The 16,113-nt window shown below is 35.7% G+C and overlaps 1 protein-coding gene across 1 annotated transcript in view; it reads left to right on the forward strand.

The window, feature by feature from the left end:
• The first annotated feature begins 5,649 nt into the window (after positions 1-5,649).
• Positions 5,650-16,113, forward strand: part of LOC118804975 (fibrocystin-L-like) — an 82,872-nt gene continuing 72,408 nt past the window's right edge. Inside the window, exons 1-14 of the mRNA XM_036565566.1 lie at positions 5,650-5,707; positions 5,859-5,936; positions 7,223-7,367; positions 8,775-8,883; positions 8,996-9,053; positions 9,623-9,716; positions 11,018-11,071; positions 11,152-11,225; positions 11,334-11,376; positions 12,399-12,469; positions 12,578-12,688; positions 13,771-13,860; positions 14,556-14,821; positions 15,169-15,260. Of these exons, the coding sequence (XP_036421459.1) occupies positions 5,650-5,707; positions 5,859-5,936; positions 7,223-7,367; positions 8,775-8,883; positions 8,996-9,053; positions 9,623-9,716; positions 11,018-11,071; positions 11,152-11,225; positions 11,334-11,376; positions 12,399-12,469; positions 12,578-12,688; positions 13,771-13,860; positions 14,556-14,821; positions 15,169-15,260 (1,343 nt within the window). The remainder of the gene's footprint in view (positions 5,708-5,858; positions 5,937-7,222; positions 7,368-8,774; positions 8,884-8,995; positions 9,054-9,622; positions 9,717-11,017; positions 11,072-11,151; positions 11,226-11,333; positions 11,377-12,398; positions 12,470-12,577; positions 12,689-13,770; positions 13,861-14,555; positions 14,822-15,168; positions 15,261-16,113) is intronic.

Below are 16,113 nucleotides of genomic sequence, written 5' to 3' on the forward strand. Positions count from 1 at the left end.
ACCAGGTTTTTTTTGTTGTGCAAGCTAAACAAATTTTACAGTGTTGAGACTGTGTGATAAAGTGCGTCCCTCAACCTGGCAGTATGCTCTGGCAGGGGACACACCTTATGGGTAGCGCAGGGGAAGTGGTCCAAGTAACTGTCACCTTTATTTACACACTAACACTCAGGCTTATATACATATTTACACGCGCACACATCACAAACGAAAACAAAACGAAAATAGTCTCTACAACTATGCAACGGACCAATGACTGCAAAGTCATATAGGTCTAAACTCATCACCTTCACTCCTCCACCGAGCTGAAAGAAGGGATTTTTTTTCCCCTGTACCCTCCAGTAATGCTTCTTATATTTGGGGTGCTCCTCCCCTAGAATATACCATTACTGGCCCGGGTTAAAACAAGTGCTTCAGCTATTTAAATATATTTACATTCAACAGTAAATTATTCATGTTCTTCACTTATTGATCAGATTTACATTCACAACGTCATTAATATGCATTCGCAATACATTGTACACTTCTTAAACAGTTTTACTCTTCTTGCAGGTTTTGTCCTTCCCTCCTCCTCTACAAAGGATGGACTCACCCAGGTAAGTAAATCACAGGTGAACCTGTTCAGTTCTCTTTGCTCCTCAAAGCAGGGATAATCAGTCAAGTAAGTACAGGTAAGTGTTTACAATCACAATTATACAATTATACAATTATAATGTGATGTGTAAAGGAGTACTTTACATCATCACAGACTGAAATATGTAAATGAGTTCTGTTCTGATTGGCTGTCCTGCATTGTGTCTCTTTCAAAAAGCAGTTCAGGGTGAAACACTTCTTATAACTTCAGTGTGAGTGGGCGGGACTAAACTACCGTAGGGTGAATGGATGTGTTGGTTTTCATGAGGTTAGAGAAACAACGAACAGTAACAAAAACAGCCAGTTATTTCTAAGAGATAAAGAGAGAACTGGACTCAGTAGCTCCTGCTGGTCTGTGATTTCCAGAGGTGGGTAGTAACTACATTTACTCAAGTACAGGTACTAAAGTAAAATATTGATGGATTGTACTTTCTGGAGTATTTTCAGATCATAATACTTTTACTTCTGCTCAAGTGTATTAGTGAGTAAAGGAATCTACTTTTTACATTTTTGCCATTCATATTTAGCTACTAATACCTTGTTTAACTGCATTCTGTTTTGTTAGGCCACTTCTAAGCCACTTATCCTTCTGGGTATGGCTCATCAGATGAGCCTCAAAAATTACTTCATGTAGTAACAAACAATTGAACTGGTTTTGTTCTAAAACAAAAGGACATTGAAAGAATCAGTCATTCAAACTATTTATTTGGGTTGAATAAAACTAGTTAATTTACTTCTTACCATATGAAGTAATTCATTAGGTTGATCTGATATTTTACAGTGCAGAGCTGAACAATGTTCAATTCCTGTGCTGATGCTGGATGCATTAAGATTTTCCACTGCAGTTCTTTCAATTGAGTGATTAATTTATACAAATATCAATACCTTTACTTTAGTATGTGTTCTGTCTGCTCTGCATTAAAAAGGTGAGATGTGTTGTCTCAAGGAATTTTATTGAGTTGTCAGATTGACTTCATCAGTGTTTGCTTGGTTAGTGTAATCTTGTTGAGTTAAACTCAGCATCTTTCTCATTAGCCCCGTCATCTTTTTTTTTCAACAACATTTGTTATCTTTAAAAAGTTTTGTGTTCTCTCACAATAGTTTTGCATTCTCTTGCAAAATCCTTTGTATTTGCAAGTGAATGCAAAACTTTTGTACAGAAATTATTACGAGGGAATGCAAAACTGTTGTGAAGAATACAAAATTATTGCTGTGACACAAAATCACTGCGAGGGAACACAAAATTATTGCGATACAAAATCTATGTGAGGGAACACATTGCCATTACTAATCTATTTTGTGTGTATCTTTCTTATACTCCACAGATAAGCGCCTATCTATATTATTGTTGGCTGTAAGTGCAAGTTACCATGTACCCTACAGCTGATTGTAATTCTATGACAGCTCAGTGGCACAGTAATAACTCAACGTAACTACACTGTAAAAATGGCTCTTCAATTCAACCTAAAAAAATACTTTATGTGGTAACAAGAAAATTAACTAGTTTCATTCAAACTAAATAAATACTTTGAATTAATGATTCTTTCAATCAATGTAATTTTTTGAGTTGAATAAATCTAGTTCAGTTGTTTGTTACTACATGAAGTATTTTTTTAGGTTGATCTGACGAGACGTTTTTTACAGTGTATATAGATCTAACTTAACCCTATTAAGGCAAGGCAAGTTTATTTATAAAGCACCTTTCGAACACTGCTGTCATTCAAAGTGCCTTGCAAATGAGAAAATACAGAGTCAGAATACAGATTTGTTTTAAAAAAAGTAAACAAGAGTAGAAATTAAAAACATGATTAAAACACTAGATTTAAAAGAGAAAATCATCAAATTAAAAATCAAATTAGAAATAAAAATTAGGATAGTTAAATCAAATTCAAAAATTAAAAATTGAATTAAGTTATTAACTGTAAATTCATTTTCTGCTGGAATTCGCTGACCTCGTATTATTTAACTGAGCATCTTATAAGTTACTTGACACAGTTGCATGGAACCACTTAACATTTTGAGTAAAACCATTCATTTTTGGGTAATACATAAAAATGATCAATCATGTTCATTAGAATTCACTTAAATCATTTTATTGTGATTTACTCAAATTCATTAAGTGCCTATTACTCAATCAAGTATCTTAGAAGCTACATTACACACTTTGTGGAACAATTAACTTAACAATTACCTTTTTTTAGGTAAATCCAACAATTTATTTTGCTGAGTGAGCTCTGCTGGTTTCCCTCGCTACATCATTCTCGGATGCTGAGTTGTGTGGGACGTGTTTTCTGCTAAGCTGCATCTTCCACAGCGCTCACTGGGAGATCCAGACACTTGCACGACTTTATATGACTCAATCTCCAACTTCTGAATACATGTGCGAGCAGCATCTTTCGCTCTTTTATTTTTTTTTTTGCTACCTGAGGATAACTTTCATGATTTTATGACTCGTTGACTATTCAATGCACAATGTACTTCCTGATATTTGATATCAGTATTTGTTTTTGTGTATCTGGGTTTGATACCTGCTGATAACTTACATGATGTCATGACTTCAAGGCTACAGTTTGCTGTCCTATGCAGTGACTGTTTAGTACATAATGTATTTCCTGGTATTATTTGCATCTTCATTGCACGCACAAGTATAAGAATGAATAGCCCAGTCATGTACATTAAGCCATGTGAGTCTGAAGACCCCACTCTCCTCTGTGTCTAACCACTTACTGTAATTGTGTTGTAGAACAATAATGCACTAATCTCCCTTTCTTCTGGCACATGTTGAGACAGGTTTTAGCACAGTTTAAGATGACTGACAGGCTGAGAAGGCGACTGATTGAGGTATAGAATGCACTGTTAAGGAGATGGAGGTGAGACAGACTGGAAATACATTCTGATTTTTATTTCCGCCTGAAGAAAACAGCCTCCTATAAAAGGTAAGCTCAACTGCAGGCTGCTGAGTCATTCACACACTGAGAGGACGGCTTTTACAAACAGGTATGTACCGCAATAATAATAATAATAATGACAGTCCTTTGTATATTTTCTTACCATACATCAGTGTTATATATCAGCAGTAGTGTCATTGTGCTTTACATAAAGCAAAAGAACATCAGCGCAGGAACTACAGATTTTATACACATTTTGTACAGATCTAAAAATTTTACAAAAAAAGACGAAATTTTTCCAGGTTTTATTTTTGCAGCCAGCTATTTTCACTGTTGAAGATTTTTAACTGTAGTCACTATCTTATGTTTATTTGACCTTTTTTGTTTAACTTTTACATCTTAACAGTCAGTTGCATTTGAGTTAAGCTATGAATGAAACATTCATTCACAACTTCAATAATAAAAGAACAAAATTTGGACGGAATTGAAAATAAAATGCTTTGGTTTATAAAATAAAATAAAAACTATTTTGAAAAATTAGGCATAGGGAAGCACCCTGAGTGAGTGAGAATATCACCTGTCAGGAAAACAGGTGAGCAGTTAACCTCCAAATGAGCTGAATGATCAGCAGTTAATAAATTGTTGGATTATCCCTCTGAGACAGTAAAACAGATGAAAAGGTATCTGAGAATCAATAATAAAGTGCTAAAAAGATGTAATAAAGAAAGTTAAAACAGAGTGCAAATTAGATAAACAATTTAAAAAAGTGAAAAGTCTGGACAGAGAGTTTCACCATCAAAGGCACGGCAAAAAGAAATGTCTTTAGTCTGGACTTAAAGTTGGCCTTAATACACTTAATTTAATGAAGAATGCTGGATGGTCAGTGTTGTACTTTGTCGCCTCCTGAACCTTTAGGCTGCTTTTAAAACGCTTCTCCAAATTTCTTCAAATCTTTCATTTTCCTCCATTCAGCAGCTTTATTTGACCAATTTCTTTATTTCTTTGTTTTCACTCTCTTCCTCGACTTCACTGCCTTCAGCAAAGCTCCAGCTCTTTATTTTTATTATTGAAGTCCATTTCCACCACATAGCTTATGTTGAAATAATGCTGTATTTTCTCAGTATTTTGGCCTATTTGTGAGATTTTTTCCCTCACAATTATGACTCAAGTTGGTAATTCTGTCATTCTGTTTCGAGATGCTAAGTTATTAGTTTGGAATCAGAAAGCTGAACTATTTATCATTTTTATATAAATGTTAATTACAGAAGCAGTTTTATTTATTTATTTATTTTCAAAATAATGCTTTCAGAAAGAGAGAAGGGAACAAACAGGCGTTTTTTTCTCTCTTTCTAGCAAGAAAACACCTTCCGTACTTTTTATAAATCAATCTTGTTTCATTAATGACAGCATTTTTAAGGGGAGTAAGCACAGGAATGACAGTTTTTTTTGTTTTTATACAATTTTGAACATATTTAAAAAGAAACAATTTTAAACATGAAGGAAGACATGTATGAAACACATTCACAAGCAATAATAAATTAAATTAGATTAAAATAAAAGAGAAAGACACAGGACTATATAAATATATATATATGTATGTATATATAATGTGTCTATATGGGGAGAGAGCGAGAGAGAGAAATACATGCTTTATTTTTATACTTATTTCATTGTTCATTGAAATAAATAGTAAAAAATACTTTCTGTTTTTTATGTTGATGTCGCATTCTCTCTTTATTAGGCTGTGAATAATGTATCTGTCCTAAACAGTCTATTATAGAGTTTTGCTTTGACAGCCAAGAAGCAGCACTTTTAAGAAGCATTTCAAACTTTAGGCCGGTTGAATGCAGCATATTGATATGCAGTCATCCATGCCGAATAAGAGCTGGAATTATGGAGCGATAACAAAAAGAAGAGCAGGGTTATGAATATTTTGCAGTGTTTTAATGTTGTGACAGGTTCTGCTAATGAAAATGAAGTGAGCCACACAAGGTTTTTGGGGGGGGCCCAAAATTCCTTGTGGCACCCCTGTTTTATGCTGATATTATATCTCATATCATATCTTATGTCTTATATTTATAACTTTTATCTGCAGAAACACACAGCTAGACTCGTTTTCGATCCAGAAACCATGAGGAGGCGCGCATGCGCGCAGCTTGCCGTCTGGGCTCTGCTCATCAGCTTCTCAGGCAAGACACTGTGTTATAAACTAGCTCTCCCAGCATACAGTTCACACAGAACACTGTCAGTAATAGTTAACTATGTTTAACAATGTCATTCACAGCCTTTTAGTTCAACCTATTTATTAATTTCAATCATTATATTAAATATGTCCCTCAGGAGCGCAGCGTGTGGACAGAGTAACCCCAAATTACGGCAGCACAAACGGAGCGACGCGGCTCACCATAGAGGGGCAAGGTAAGCAGAGGAGGACAGAACGTACTGACATTTACTCTCCTTCATGTAAATAAAGCGAAGTTTTTGCTGTTTTGATGGATTTGTACATTTCTGATTATGTTCAAGCTGTAACATTCAATATATTTGTGTGGAAAATTCTGTTTTCTCGATTGCATTTTACTCATTGTTGCTTCTCTTATGAAAAAGAGCTGTAGTAATACTACTGAAAGAATCTTACAGTAAATTCACACATTTATGTTAGTGAACAATATTAGAGAGGTATGATAGATTGCAGAAGACAATATTATAGGAAGAATATATAGTGCAATTTTAGATACCATTCTAACGAGTATATAAATAAGTTATCATTTAATATGTGGTGTCAGTGCAGAAGGAGATGCAGAGGATACCATTTTTCTGTTGCAAGAAGTGTACTTTATTTGCACCATACAGAACAGACACACATTAACACTGCTCTGTCACCAGTGGCCATAGGCAACCAACCCATGGTGACTGTCCCAAAACACAAAACCACCCGCAACTGCCAACATACAACACACATAACAATACACAACATAAACAAGAACCTGAACAATCCATCCCTAAGTCCCTCAGCCCAGCACAGAGCCACCACAATATAATATTAAATGGTTTACATGTAGACAAAGCCACAAATGTTCCAATTCAGAGTGTTGTTCACAATGGTGGTGATAGGAACCAGACATCCACCTCTAAAAGCTCCCTCATATGCTGCTTGATGCCTACGACATTGTTTTATTCTAAGGATTAGGCCTAAAACATATTTTTATAAACCATTCGGTACATGCAGAACATTGTAAGGCAAAATAGTCCCCAAAGAAAATTTATTTTTTCAGATGTACCACTATTTTACCGTCATCAACGTTGCAAAAAAAATCATCACAACCACTGGTTCCTATCAGCACCACTGTATCTCTACCTCAGCATGTCTACAGCAAATCACAGAAAAGTGTTTTCGCAGGAAAGTGTATCTACATTATTTACATCTTAATGACTGAATCATGCAGAAATTTTGAAAAATCAGTGGAATTCCCCAATAAGTTACCCTGCAGCTCTTTATGGGAACTCTGCGCTCCAGGAGTTTTTAGACCTGATACATTTATAATTCCTCTCATGCTGTTTTTTTGGGCTACTTTTTGTTATAATTGTTATTCTACTAAAATGACAGCACATATACTGGCGTGTGGATTTAGCCTGTATCTATGCCTTTGGTTCTCTGTAAGATCATTACAAGTGTCTTGTAAATGATGTTGACCTGTTTTTCTCAGGTTTTGCCCAGCAGAGTCAGTTCAGTCTCAACATCAACGACCCCGACTTCGGCAACTCTGTGACTTTGGTGTCCAGAACCAGATCCTTTCCCTGCGATGTGGAGAGAGATGCCAGTGTCTCCAACAAGATAACCTGCTACACCAGGTATCCCTGCTCACACGCTCACACAGGAGGATAGGCCCTTCAGCACTGAGTTTAAAAATATCAAAAGAGCTTCTCATTCCACCATACAGCTCATTATGTCATCTTATTTATTTATTGTTTGTTTAAAATTGTTTAGGTTTTCATTCTGTTCTTTCTTAAATAGTGTATTTTTGCAGCACAGTGTTGCAAACTTCTGAGCTCACATTTATTAACATGATTTTTTTTAAATGTGTATGACATGTAACACACTGAACAGACCAGACAAGCAAACAGACTGTTAACAAAGTATTTAACTAAGGGGGAAAATTAAAAAAATAAGGTAAAGAGAAGTCTGAATACCTGAACATATGCAGATAAGAATACCTATACAAATGAAGATCTGATGATACTATAAAAGCTGTTATGTACAGAATATTACAGAATGATATGAATATTTGTAAAAATGTTACATCTGTACAGTTGTGCAAATAGGTATTATATTATAGAGGAGTTACTGTAATGCATTAAGTAATACATTGGTGTTAGTTTGAGCTAAACACTGATAAAATACCAGGTTGCTAATTGCTGACACTTAACTATAATACCGTGGAACAAACATTTGTATGATGTCAGCTTGTTTTAACTTTTCATGTTTCCAGTTTTACATGTGAGGAGTTTACACTCTGAGAATCTCACTTCAGCTTTTGACAGCATTATTTCACTGGTGTGTTCAGCTACATGGTGTGTTCAGCTACATGGTGCGTTCAGCTACATGGGGAAGTTTTGTTCATTTTCATAGTTCACAGTGAGTCATACTGGGTCCTGAACCACACTGACAAGTTGACGCCACCTTTATGAGCACATGAGTCTGGTTTGAGTGGGTTGATAGAAGTTTTGGGGATGTATTTACAGAAAAGATTTGGGTGACTATTGACTTCCAGTGTGTGTTAGCAATGTTTGTCTCAAATATCTAGTGCTAAACTAAAGAAGCAAAATTTGGACATTGTGTTTTGGCAGATTGACCAAATTTGGGTTCAGTGGAAAACTGTGTGAATTTGATATTTTTTGCTGAACAGTTATTTAAAGTATCATGATGTTATATTGGTGCCACATCACCCACTCATAATTATGAACGCACAGATCTCTAGTCTGATGTGCTCAGGTAGGAACACATTGTTGAATACATAGCTATCCTACTATAGCTTTTACCTAGACCAGTTTTACACTCCATCAGCGATTGTGTAGATGCAATATGTTTCATTCATGTTCAACCAATTGAATATTTGAATCATGTAAATACAGACCACTATTTTTTAGTTTATCATAGTGAAATACATAAAACTATGAAGTTAAATCCGTAATTAGCTAGCTACCCAGTTGTTGAGAGATACTTTGAAAATGTTAATGGTGCACTTCTGTCTTTTCCAGAGCGATGCCTGAGGATAACTATGAGGTCCGTGTTAAAGTGGATGGCATTCCCATTCCTGCTAGTAGTGTGTGTTGGGGAATTCCATGGTATTACTGGTGCAATTTCTATGTAAGTGTGATTATTATGGTTTTTATCCAGAGCTGAAGCTGTCTGCTTTACGTTTTACCTTATAACACACGTTCGTGATTGATGTTAACACATACATGTTGCTCATTCTCAGACTCGATCGTACAACACGCCCTCTATCCACAAAATCACACCTCTGACCGGCCTGCCAGGTGCAAATTTTCCCATTCTACATTTTTCATATATAGTACTATAATGCACTTAAAGGACCAATATCATTAGAATTTTTCTTACAAATAAAAGAGGTAAATATAGTATGTAAAAGGGTTCATGTTTCAAAGCATACCATTCACTCCCCAGTCCATACAGTCTATATATGAGAGCAAAGCTGGAACAGCCCATTTTGAGCTGTCACATAAACCAGTTTATTTATCAACACATGCCTTTTAGTTTTTTCTGCTCCCACCACACCTGATCCAATTAACCAGCTCTATAACAAGCCCCTCCTGAGTAGTAGTGGGTGTGTTAGAGCAGGAAAACACAAAAATGTGCAGGACAGGGGGTACACCAAGACGAAGGTTGGGAGCTTGTGTTCTAAGGGATGAAGAGAGGCTGGAAAACGGTCATGTAAAAATGTTTTTGGTGTGAAAAACAACTCAAACTTTACAAGTAGAGCTCAAGTAAAAATGCAAGCAAAATGTAGGACAAGGGCCCTTTTTATTATCTCACACTGATTTGACACATGCATTCACAGTTTGATTCTCTTCTGTCCAATATGCAGGCACTCTGGTTACACTCCAAGGGAGAATTATAACTGATGTTTACGGCAGCAGCACTGCCACAAGCTCAAATGGCAGGAATGCACGGTTTGTGAGGTACTGAAATTTTCAACATTATGTGAAATAAACTTAGGCCCAATCCCATTTCTTATTTTTACCCCTACCCTTGGTTTCAAGTGTCACCTTGCCTCTTGGAACTGAGTTACAAGAGGTAGTGGTTGAAATGTTCCCTCTGAAATGAGACCCTCAAATAAAAAGAGCATTACTTCATTAACAGCTACCAGCGCTGCTCTGTAGGCGACCCTGCCAGTCTGCAGTGACAGCAGAGGAGGGTAAAGTTCAGCTCCTCACTGCTGGGCTTTAGTTACATTTAGGGAATCATATGCCTTCAAAGAGGGGGGCTGCGATAAAGTCAGCTATTCGCCAGCTTCTTGTTTTAATTTTCACATTTTATCTTAAATGTTGCGTTTAAGGTGGAATGAGAACTTTAGCTTGCTAGCTACTGAGACATTGTCATATACTAGTGATTTTTTAAGCTTGTTATGAAGAAAAGGACCATAATACTTTGAAACGACATTAAACTAAAATAATACAATGGTTATCGTAATTTTTAGCTGAGAAAATACTCACATTTATGGGTTTGTTTGGTCGCTTGCAATTAAAAGTCACTCTTTTGATCAAATTTCATGTTGTGTTGATTTTCTGTGTGAAAATAAGTTAACACCTCCTCTGCAGAGAACACACCTCGCACATTTTAATGCACTATTACTGTTTATTTGAATTTTTAACAAATTGGAAAAAATAAAACATAAAATGGGGCCTGTGAAAAAGATATGGCACATTTTATGTTTTATTGTTTTTTCCAATATGTTAAACTTCTACTTGTGTATAATAATTTGTGTTCAAACATTTGCATAAATGACATATTTCAGGTGATTTATTAAACCTGCCATTTCTCTTTGGCATACAACTCTGTTATCACACATTTAGCACTTAGTATTTTTCTTAGTATCTGCTCAGAGGTGAGATGATGTGGGTGCCTGGAATGAATTTATGATGTATTCATCTAAACTAGCTATTGTTTAATTTATTTTTCCAAAATCATCTAAAGTTCTTTGCTGATTCAAATTTTGCGGCTTAAAAAAAGACAAAGCTTTCAAAAACTAAATAGAAAAACAAATTCCAATGTAACAAATCAATGCTTGAGTATTCAAAGTATTCAGCCCATCCCTACAATATAGTAGTTGTTTTTACTTAACATCATATGATAAAGAACTATTGTTCATTTTCTATTTTGTTGTAAAATGTTTGAGGTACTAAAATGGGCAACACTATTTTTTTCAATGTAGCTGTGCATCAACAAACTTTTAATGTTCATAATGCTTTCTATGCTGCAGAGCATACATGGGAGGAATGCCATGTGTTCTCCTGAAGCCCAACTCAGACGAACTGTGAGTGCACATCACTTTAGTTTAAAGGACTGAACGACCATATTTTCAGTGCTCATCATGTGCTTTCCTTTCTTCATCAGGTATGGCTTGAGATTGGATTATATGTACAGTGACTGGGGATCCATGAGCTGTAAAATGACTGGAACGTATGTGGGTGAGGAGATGGGTCATTCATTTTTGGCAGCAATGAATTCAACTGAAGCAAAGATCTGATATGTGACATACTGTACAGCGAAGATAACATTCTTTTTGTCTCCACTAGGACACCATAACTTCAGCTACATCCTAGACGGTGAATTTGGCAGGTCAGTAAAGTTCCTTACCTGCTGAAACATTCATATGTCTATTATACAAACCTCAATTCCAAACAGTTGTGACGTGAAAAGTGAAGAAAAGTCCAAAAGCAAGTTGTGTAAGTCCAATTTCACTTGCATTTAAACGACAGTATTACAAAGACAAGATATTTAAGCCGGATGTTCACTTCTCAAATTTCTGGGCTCAGGTTCATCTGAAATGGACTTATGCGCATTTGAAACATTTATTAAGGTCTGAAGAGTCAAGCTTTCAGACTGTTTATGGAAATAATGGGCATCGTGTTCTCCGAGCCAAAGAAGAAAAGGGCCATCCTGATCGTTACCAGTGTAAAATTCAAAATCCAGTGCCCGTCATGCTGTGGGGTGTGTTAGTGGGTAACTTGCACATCTGTGAAAGCGACTTTAATAATATATATATATATTATATCAATATATCCAAGTCAGTGCCTAATTGAACATTACAAGTGTGGGAGAGTGTGGGAGCTAGACTGGCATGCCTGTCTCCCATTAACCCCTAAATGACCAGGGCTCACTGGTGGGCCCAAAGTTTTATTACACACTTCTCTAACTTAAGAATTGCTCAGCCAGTTTGCACTGACGTCCCTGTAGTTACTAAATAATAAGCTTTAATATGTAAGAAGCCTGGGATTTTAAGGGGTTAAAAAAATGTGTTGCACATGATGAAGCACATAACAACAAAGGCCATGTATTGGATTAGTTTGTGTCTTCGGTTCCCATTAAATTATTAAGTGCTGTTAAAACTGTCCCAACTTTTTTGGTAAATTTTGCAAGCGTTACAGTCGGAATAAGCATATTTTTACATAAAATGGTAATAATTTTAAAGGGTAAAACATAGAATATTGTGTTTTTCTACTGTTCTAAATAGAATACAGGTCAGACAGAATATACTACTACTAATTCACTGCTCTCAGTTTTTATTAGCATTAGCAACATTCTGTCCCAACTTTGTATATTGTCCCCAATTGTATATTAAAAGTTTTCCTGTTTTATAGGAGCCTGCCAGATTTTCAGGTCTACAGCGTGTCAGCACTGAACAAGATCTCAATGTTCCAAACCTATGCAGGTATTACAGTGAATTCAGCATGAAGCATGAATGAATTGCCACATGGATCACTGTATACAGGAAAAAGCTGTTGGGCAGCTCTAATGATAATTTGCATTTTTATTGCAGAGGTCACTGGAGTGTCCCCTTCTGAGGGCAGTACGCTTGGAGGCACATTGTTAACAATTCATGGACACTACTTTGATGAGACAGACCGTCCAGCCGAGGTTTTAGTGGGAGGTAATTTGGAAAAAAATATGACTGCTGGTGGTAATGTGCTCATTTTGTTGTAGAATAGAATGGATTAAAATAGAAATGTATTTTCCAGCTATTTTATCTCAATTTGTCCTCTGTTAAAACAGCAAGCATATAACTCTTTAGATGGCCAGCAACCGCCCACAGGTTCAGATATCCATATGACGCTCTTATATCTTCTCTTAGCTCAAAATTTCCACACAGTTCAGTCACTGAGATGTTAACAGAGTCGTTCAGAGTGGTTTGGTGTGAAATGGTTCATTGTAGAGACTCAGATTTCTTTACAGTGGTGGTGATAGGAACCAGGGATCGAAATGACTACAACACAAATATAGCTGTTTTATTTACTATCTAAAACCTCCAGTGCACCTACAGGTACCTTCTGATGATGGCAAAGTAATAGTTCATCTGAAAAACGTTTATTTGGGGACAATTTTGCCTCACAACACCCTGTACCACTCCACCAAGAATGGCTTTTAAAAATACAATTTAGCTTGAAATGTTCTTAAAACTATCATAAAACAATGTCTCAGGCAGGGTATTCATAACGATTTCATGTAATAACTTTCTGTGAGGGAGCTTTTAGAGGTGGACGTCTGGTTCCTATCACCACCACTGTGAACAGTTCACAATTCAGACTCAGTAAGTTCCTCTAGAACAGAGCATTTCACACCAAACCACTCTGAATGACTTTATAAGCATTTAATTTAATTATGAAATTCCCCTTTAAGAATAAGTACAGATTGTTTTCCATGTATTACCTATTAATGTGCCTGGAATGTTAAAGGATTGAACCACATACATTTGTGTAATAATAGTGCATAAGAAGCACTATATTAATATATATACGTACAGTTTGTCCTCTTATTTATTTATTGATGTGTTTGTATTTATTGTTAATGCTTATTTAGTTTTAATGGTTTGTAATGGTTTATTAATTACTAATACTAGTAATTTAATATTGGATGGTTTCTACCTGAAAAAAAACTACATTGCATATTATACTGTGCTTTAGTGATGGATTAACCTCTGCACATTTATAGTAAATAACCCTTTGTTTTTGTGAGGTCGTAAATGCGAGGTACAGAGTGTGACGGAGGAGACAATCACCTGCAGAACTCCGGAGTATGAATGGAGCAACAAGACAGTCTTTCCAGGTACAGCATCACTTGACCTCTGCTCTCACATTTGTGGTGCTGTTGTCCGGTAGGCAGATACTGTGTCAGAGTGTAGCAGTGTGTCCAGTAAAGCCCATTGCAGCACAGTGCCTTTGTGACAGTGTGGTAGTAGGATGTGATCTGATCTGTGATTGGATGCTCTGAACTTGTGAACGAGTCTGTCATCCGGCTGATAAGTGTTACTCATGAGCTACACTGAACTGTGTCAAACAGATCTAAATTTGGAGTGCAGAGTTTTATCCCTAAGGAGACAGTTATTATCAGTAATAACAAAAGCATGATGTCAATTGATGTTAATTATTTGTTACTCATAATTTGTTGAAACAAGCAGAGAAATTTAATCCATACCACATTAGCATTTGCAAGTATGCATGGACACAAAAATGGCATATTTTTCAATGCTGAATATTAGAATGCATGGGAAAAGGCATTACTGCAGATTTGAACCTGTCAATACAGAATACAATTTAAGTGCAGAGTATTTCATTGAGTAACTCACCTAAAGTATTGTGATATAATATTTTTTGCCAAATCACCAACCTCTGAGGCAAACCTCTGAATTTCATGTAATACAGTAGTTATAATAGTTACTTCTCGTATAATTTCCATATGTATTGTTTTCATAATTTTCGTATAAACAATTGCTGAGTCATGTTTGTGTGTCATGTTTGAAGGTGGCAGAGGTATCAAAATGGAGATGTGGACTAATACCAATGTGCAGTATCTTGAGGACGTTCTGAACTATACCTCCAGTCGGCCTGGTTACACTGTCCAGTGGGTGGACTCTCTGTCCTACGAGTGGCCCAGTGAAATTGGCTACTTTGTGGCTCGATTAAGTGGCTTCTTTGTTCCCACGGAGACCGACAACTACTATTTCTTAATCAAAGGAAATGACCGATTTCAGCTGTATTTCAGTTTGACTGGTCGACCTCAGGATAAGGTAATGCACAGGCACTTTAACAAACTCACTATATTTTATAACAAGGGGAGAAATCGGACATTCCTCATTTTCATCCTGCCTAGTATTGATTACAGTGTTGACCTCTTAAATGGCCAGAGCCCACCAGGTGGGCCCAAAGTTTTATTACACACTTTTATAACCTAAGAATAGTTTGCATTGAAATCCCAGCAGTTACTGAATAAAAAGTCTTACAATTTAAAGAGTCTGACAATTTAAGGGGTTACATTATACCTTCATGCCTAAAGTACTTACGTTCTATTTTTAATGCTAAATTCATTTTCATAAGTTGCACCATTTGATAATTACAACTCAATTATGTGATTTAGGTCAAGATTGCATATCTAAATTATTGGAGCTACAGTTACTACACCAGCTCTACCCAGAGGTCTGAAGTTATGCACCTGGAGAAAGGAAAGGCGTAAGTGTGACTCCACATACTGTATTCAGCAGTTTTAAACTCATGATGTAAATTGTACAGTACTGTGCAAAAGTCTAGGCCACTGTATTTACCAGGGCAGTGAGTGCTTTTAAAAAGCTATGAATTGTTAAAAATACAATTTCACAGTTTGAATAATATAACAAATTAAAAGTAATTAAATTAAATTAAATTAAAAGTAACAAGAAATTAAAAGTAACAAGAAAGTCTTATTTTTTTTTCAAAAAAGCTATTGTTATGAAGTGCGCTGGATAGAGGATCACAAGTTTGGTTCCTCTTCTCTGTGCTGTTCTAGCTATTGCATGGATTTGTTTAGTTCCACCAGCAGCACACCTGATTTAACACAATGAAGGATTCATTAAACTGATACAATTTAAATAATGATTGATGTTAATGATTTACTTTAATGAAGCTTTGATTAAACTGATTCTATTTAAAGAGGGATTGATTTAAATTATTTACCTTAATGAAGCTTTGACTAAACTGATTCTGTTTAAAGAGGGATTGATTTAAATGATTTACCTTAATGAAGCTTTGATTAAACTGATTCAGTTTAAAGAAGGATGATTAAACTGATTCAGTTTAAAGAAGGATGATTAAACTGATTTAACGTAACGAAGGATGGATTAAACTGATTCAACTTAATGAAGGATTGATTAAACTGATTTGTTATAATGAAGCTTTGATTAAACTGATTTAACCTAATGAACAATTAAGTAAACTGATTTCACTTAATAAACGATTTATTAAAATGATTTAGCTTAAAGAAGGCTTGATTGAACTAATTTAACTTAATGAAGAATTTATTAAACTAATTTACTTGAATGAAGCTTTG

The sequence above is a fragment of the Colossoma macropomum genome, unplaced genomic scaffold (assembly GCF_904425465.1).
Source record: "Colossoma macropomum unplaced genomic scaffold, Colossoma_macropomum, whole genome shotgun sequence".
Taxonomy (NCBI): Eukaryota; Metazoa; Chordata; class Actinopteri; order Characiformes; family Serrasalmidae; genus Colossoma; species Colossoma macropomum.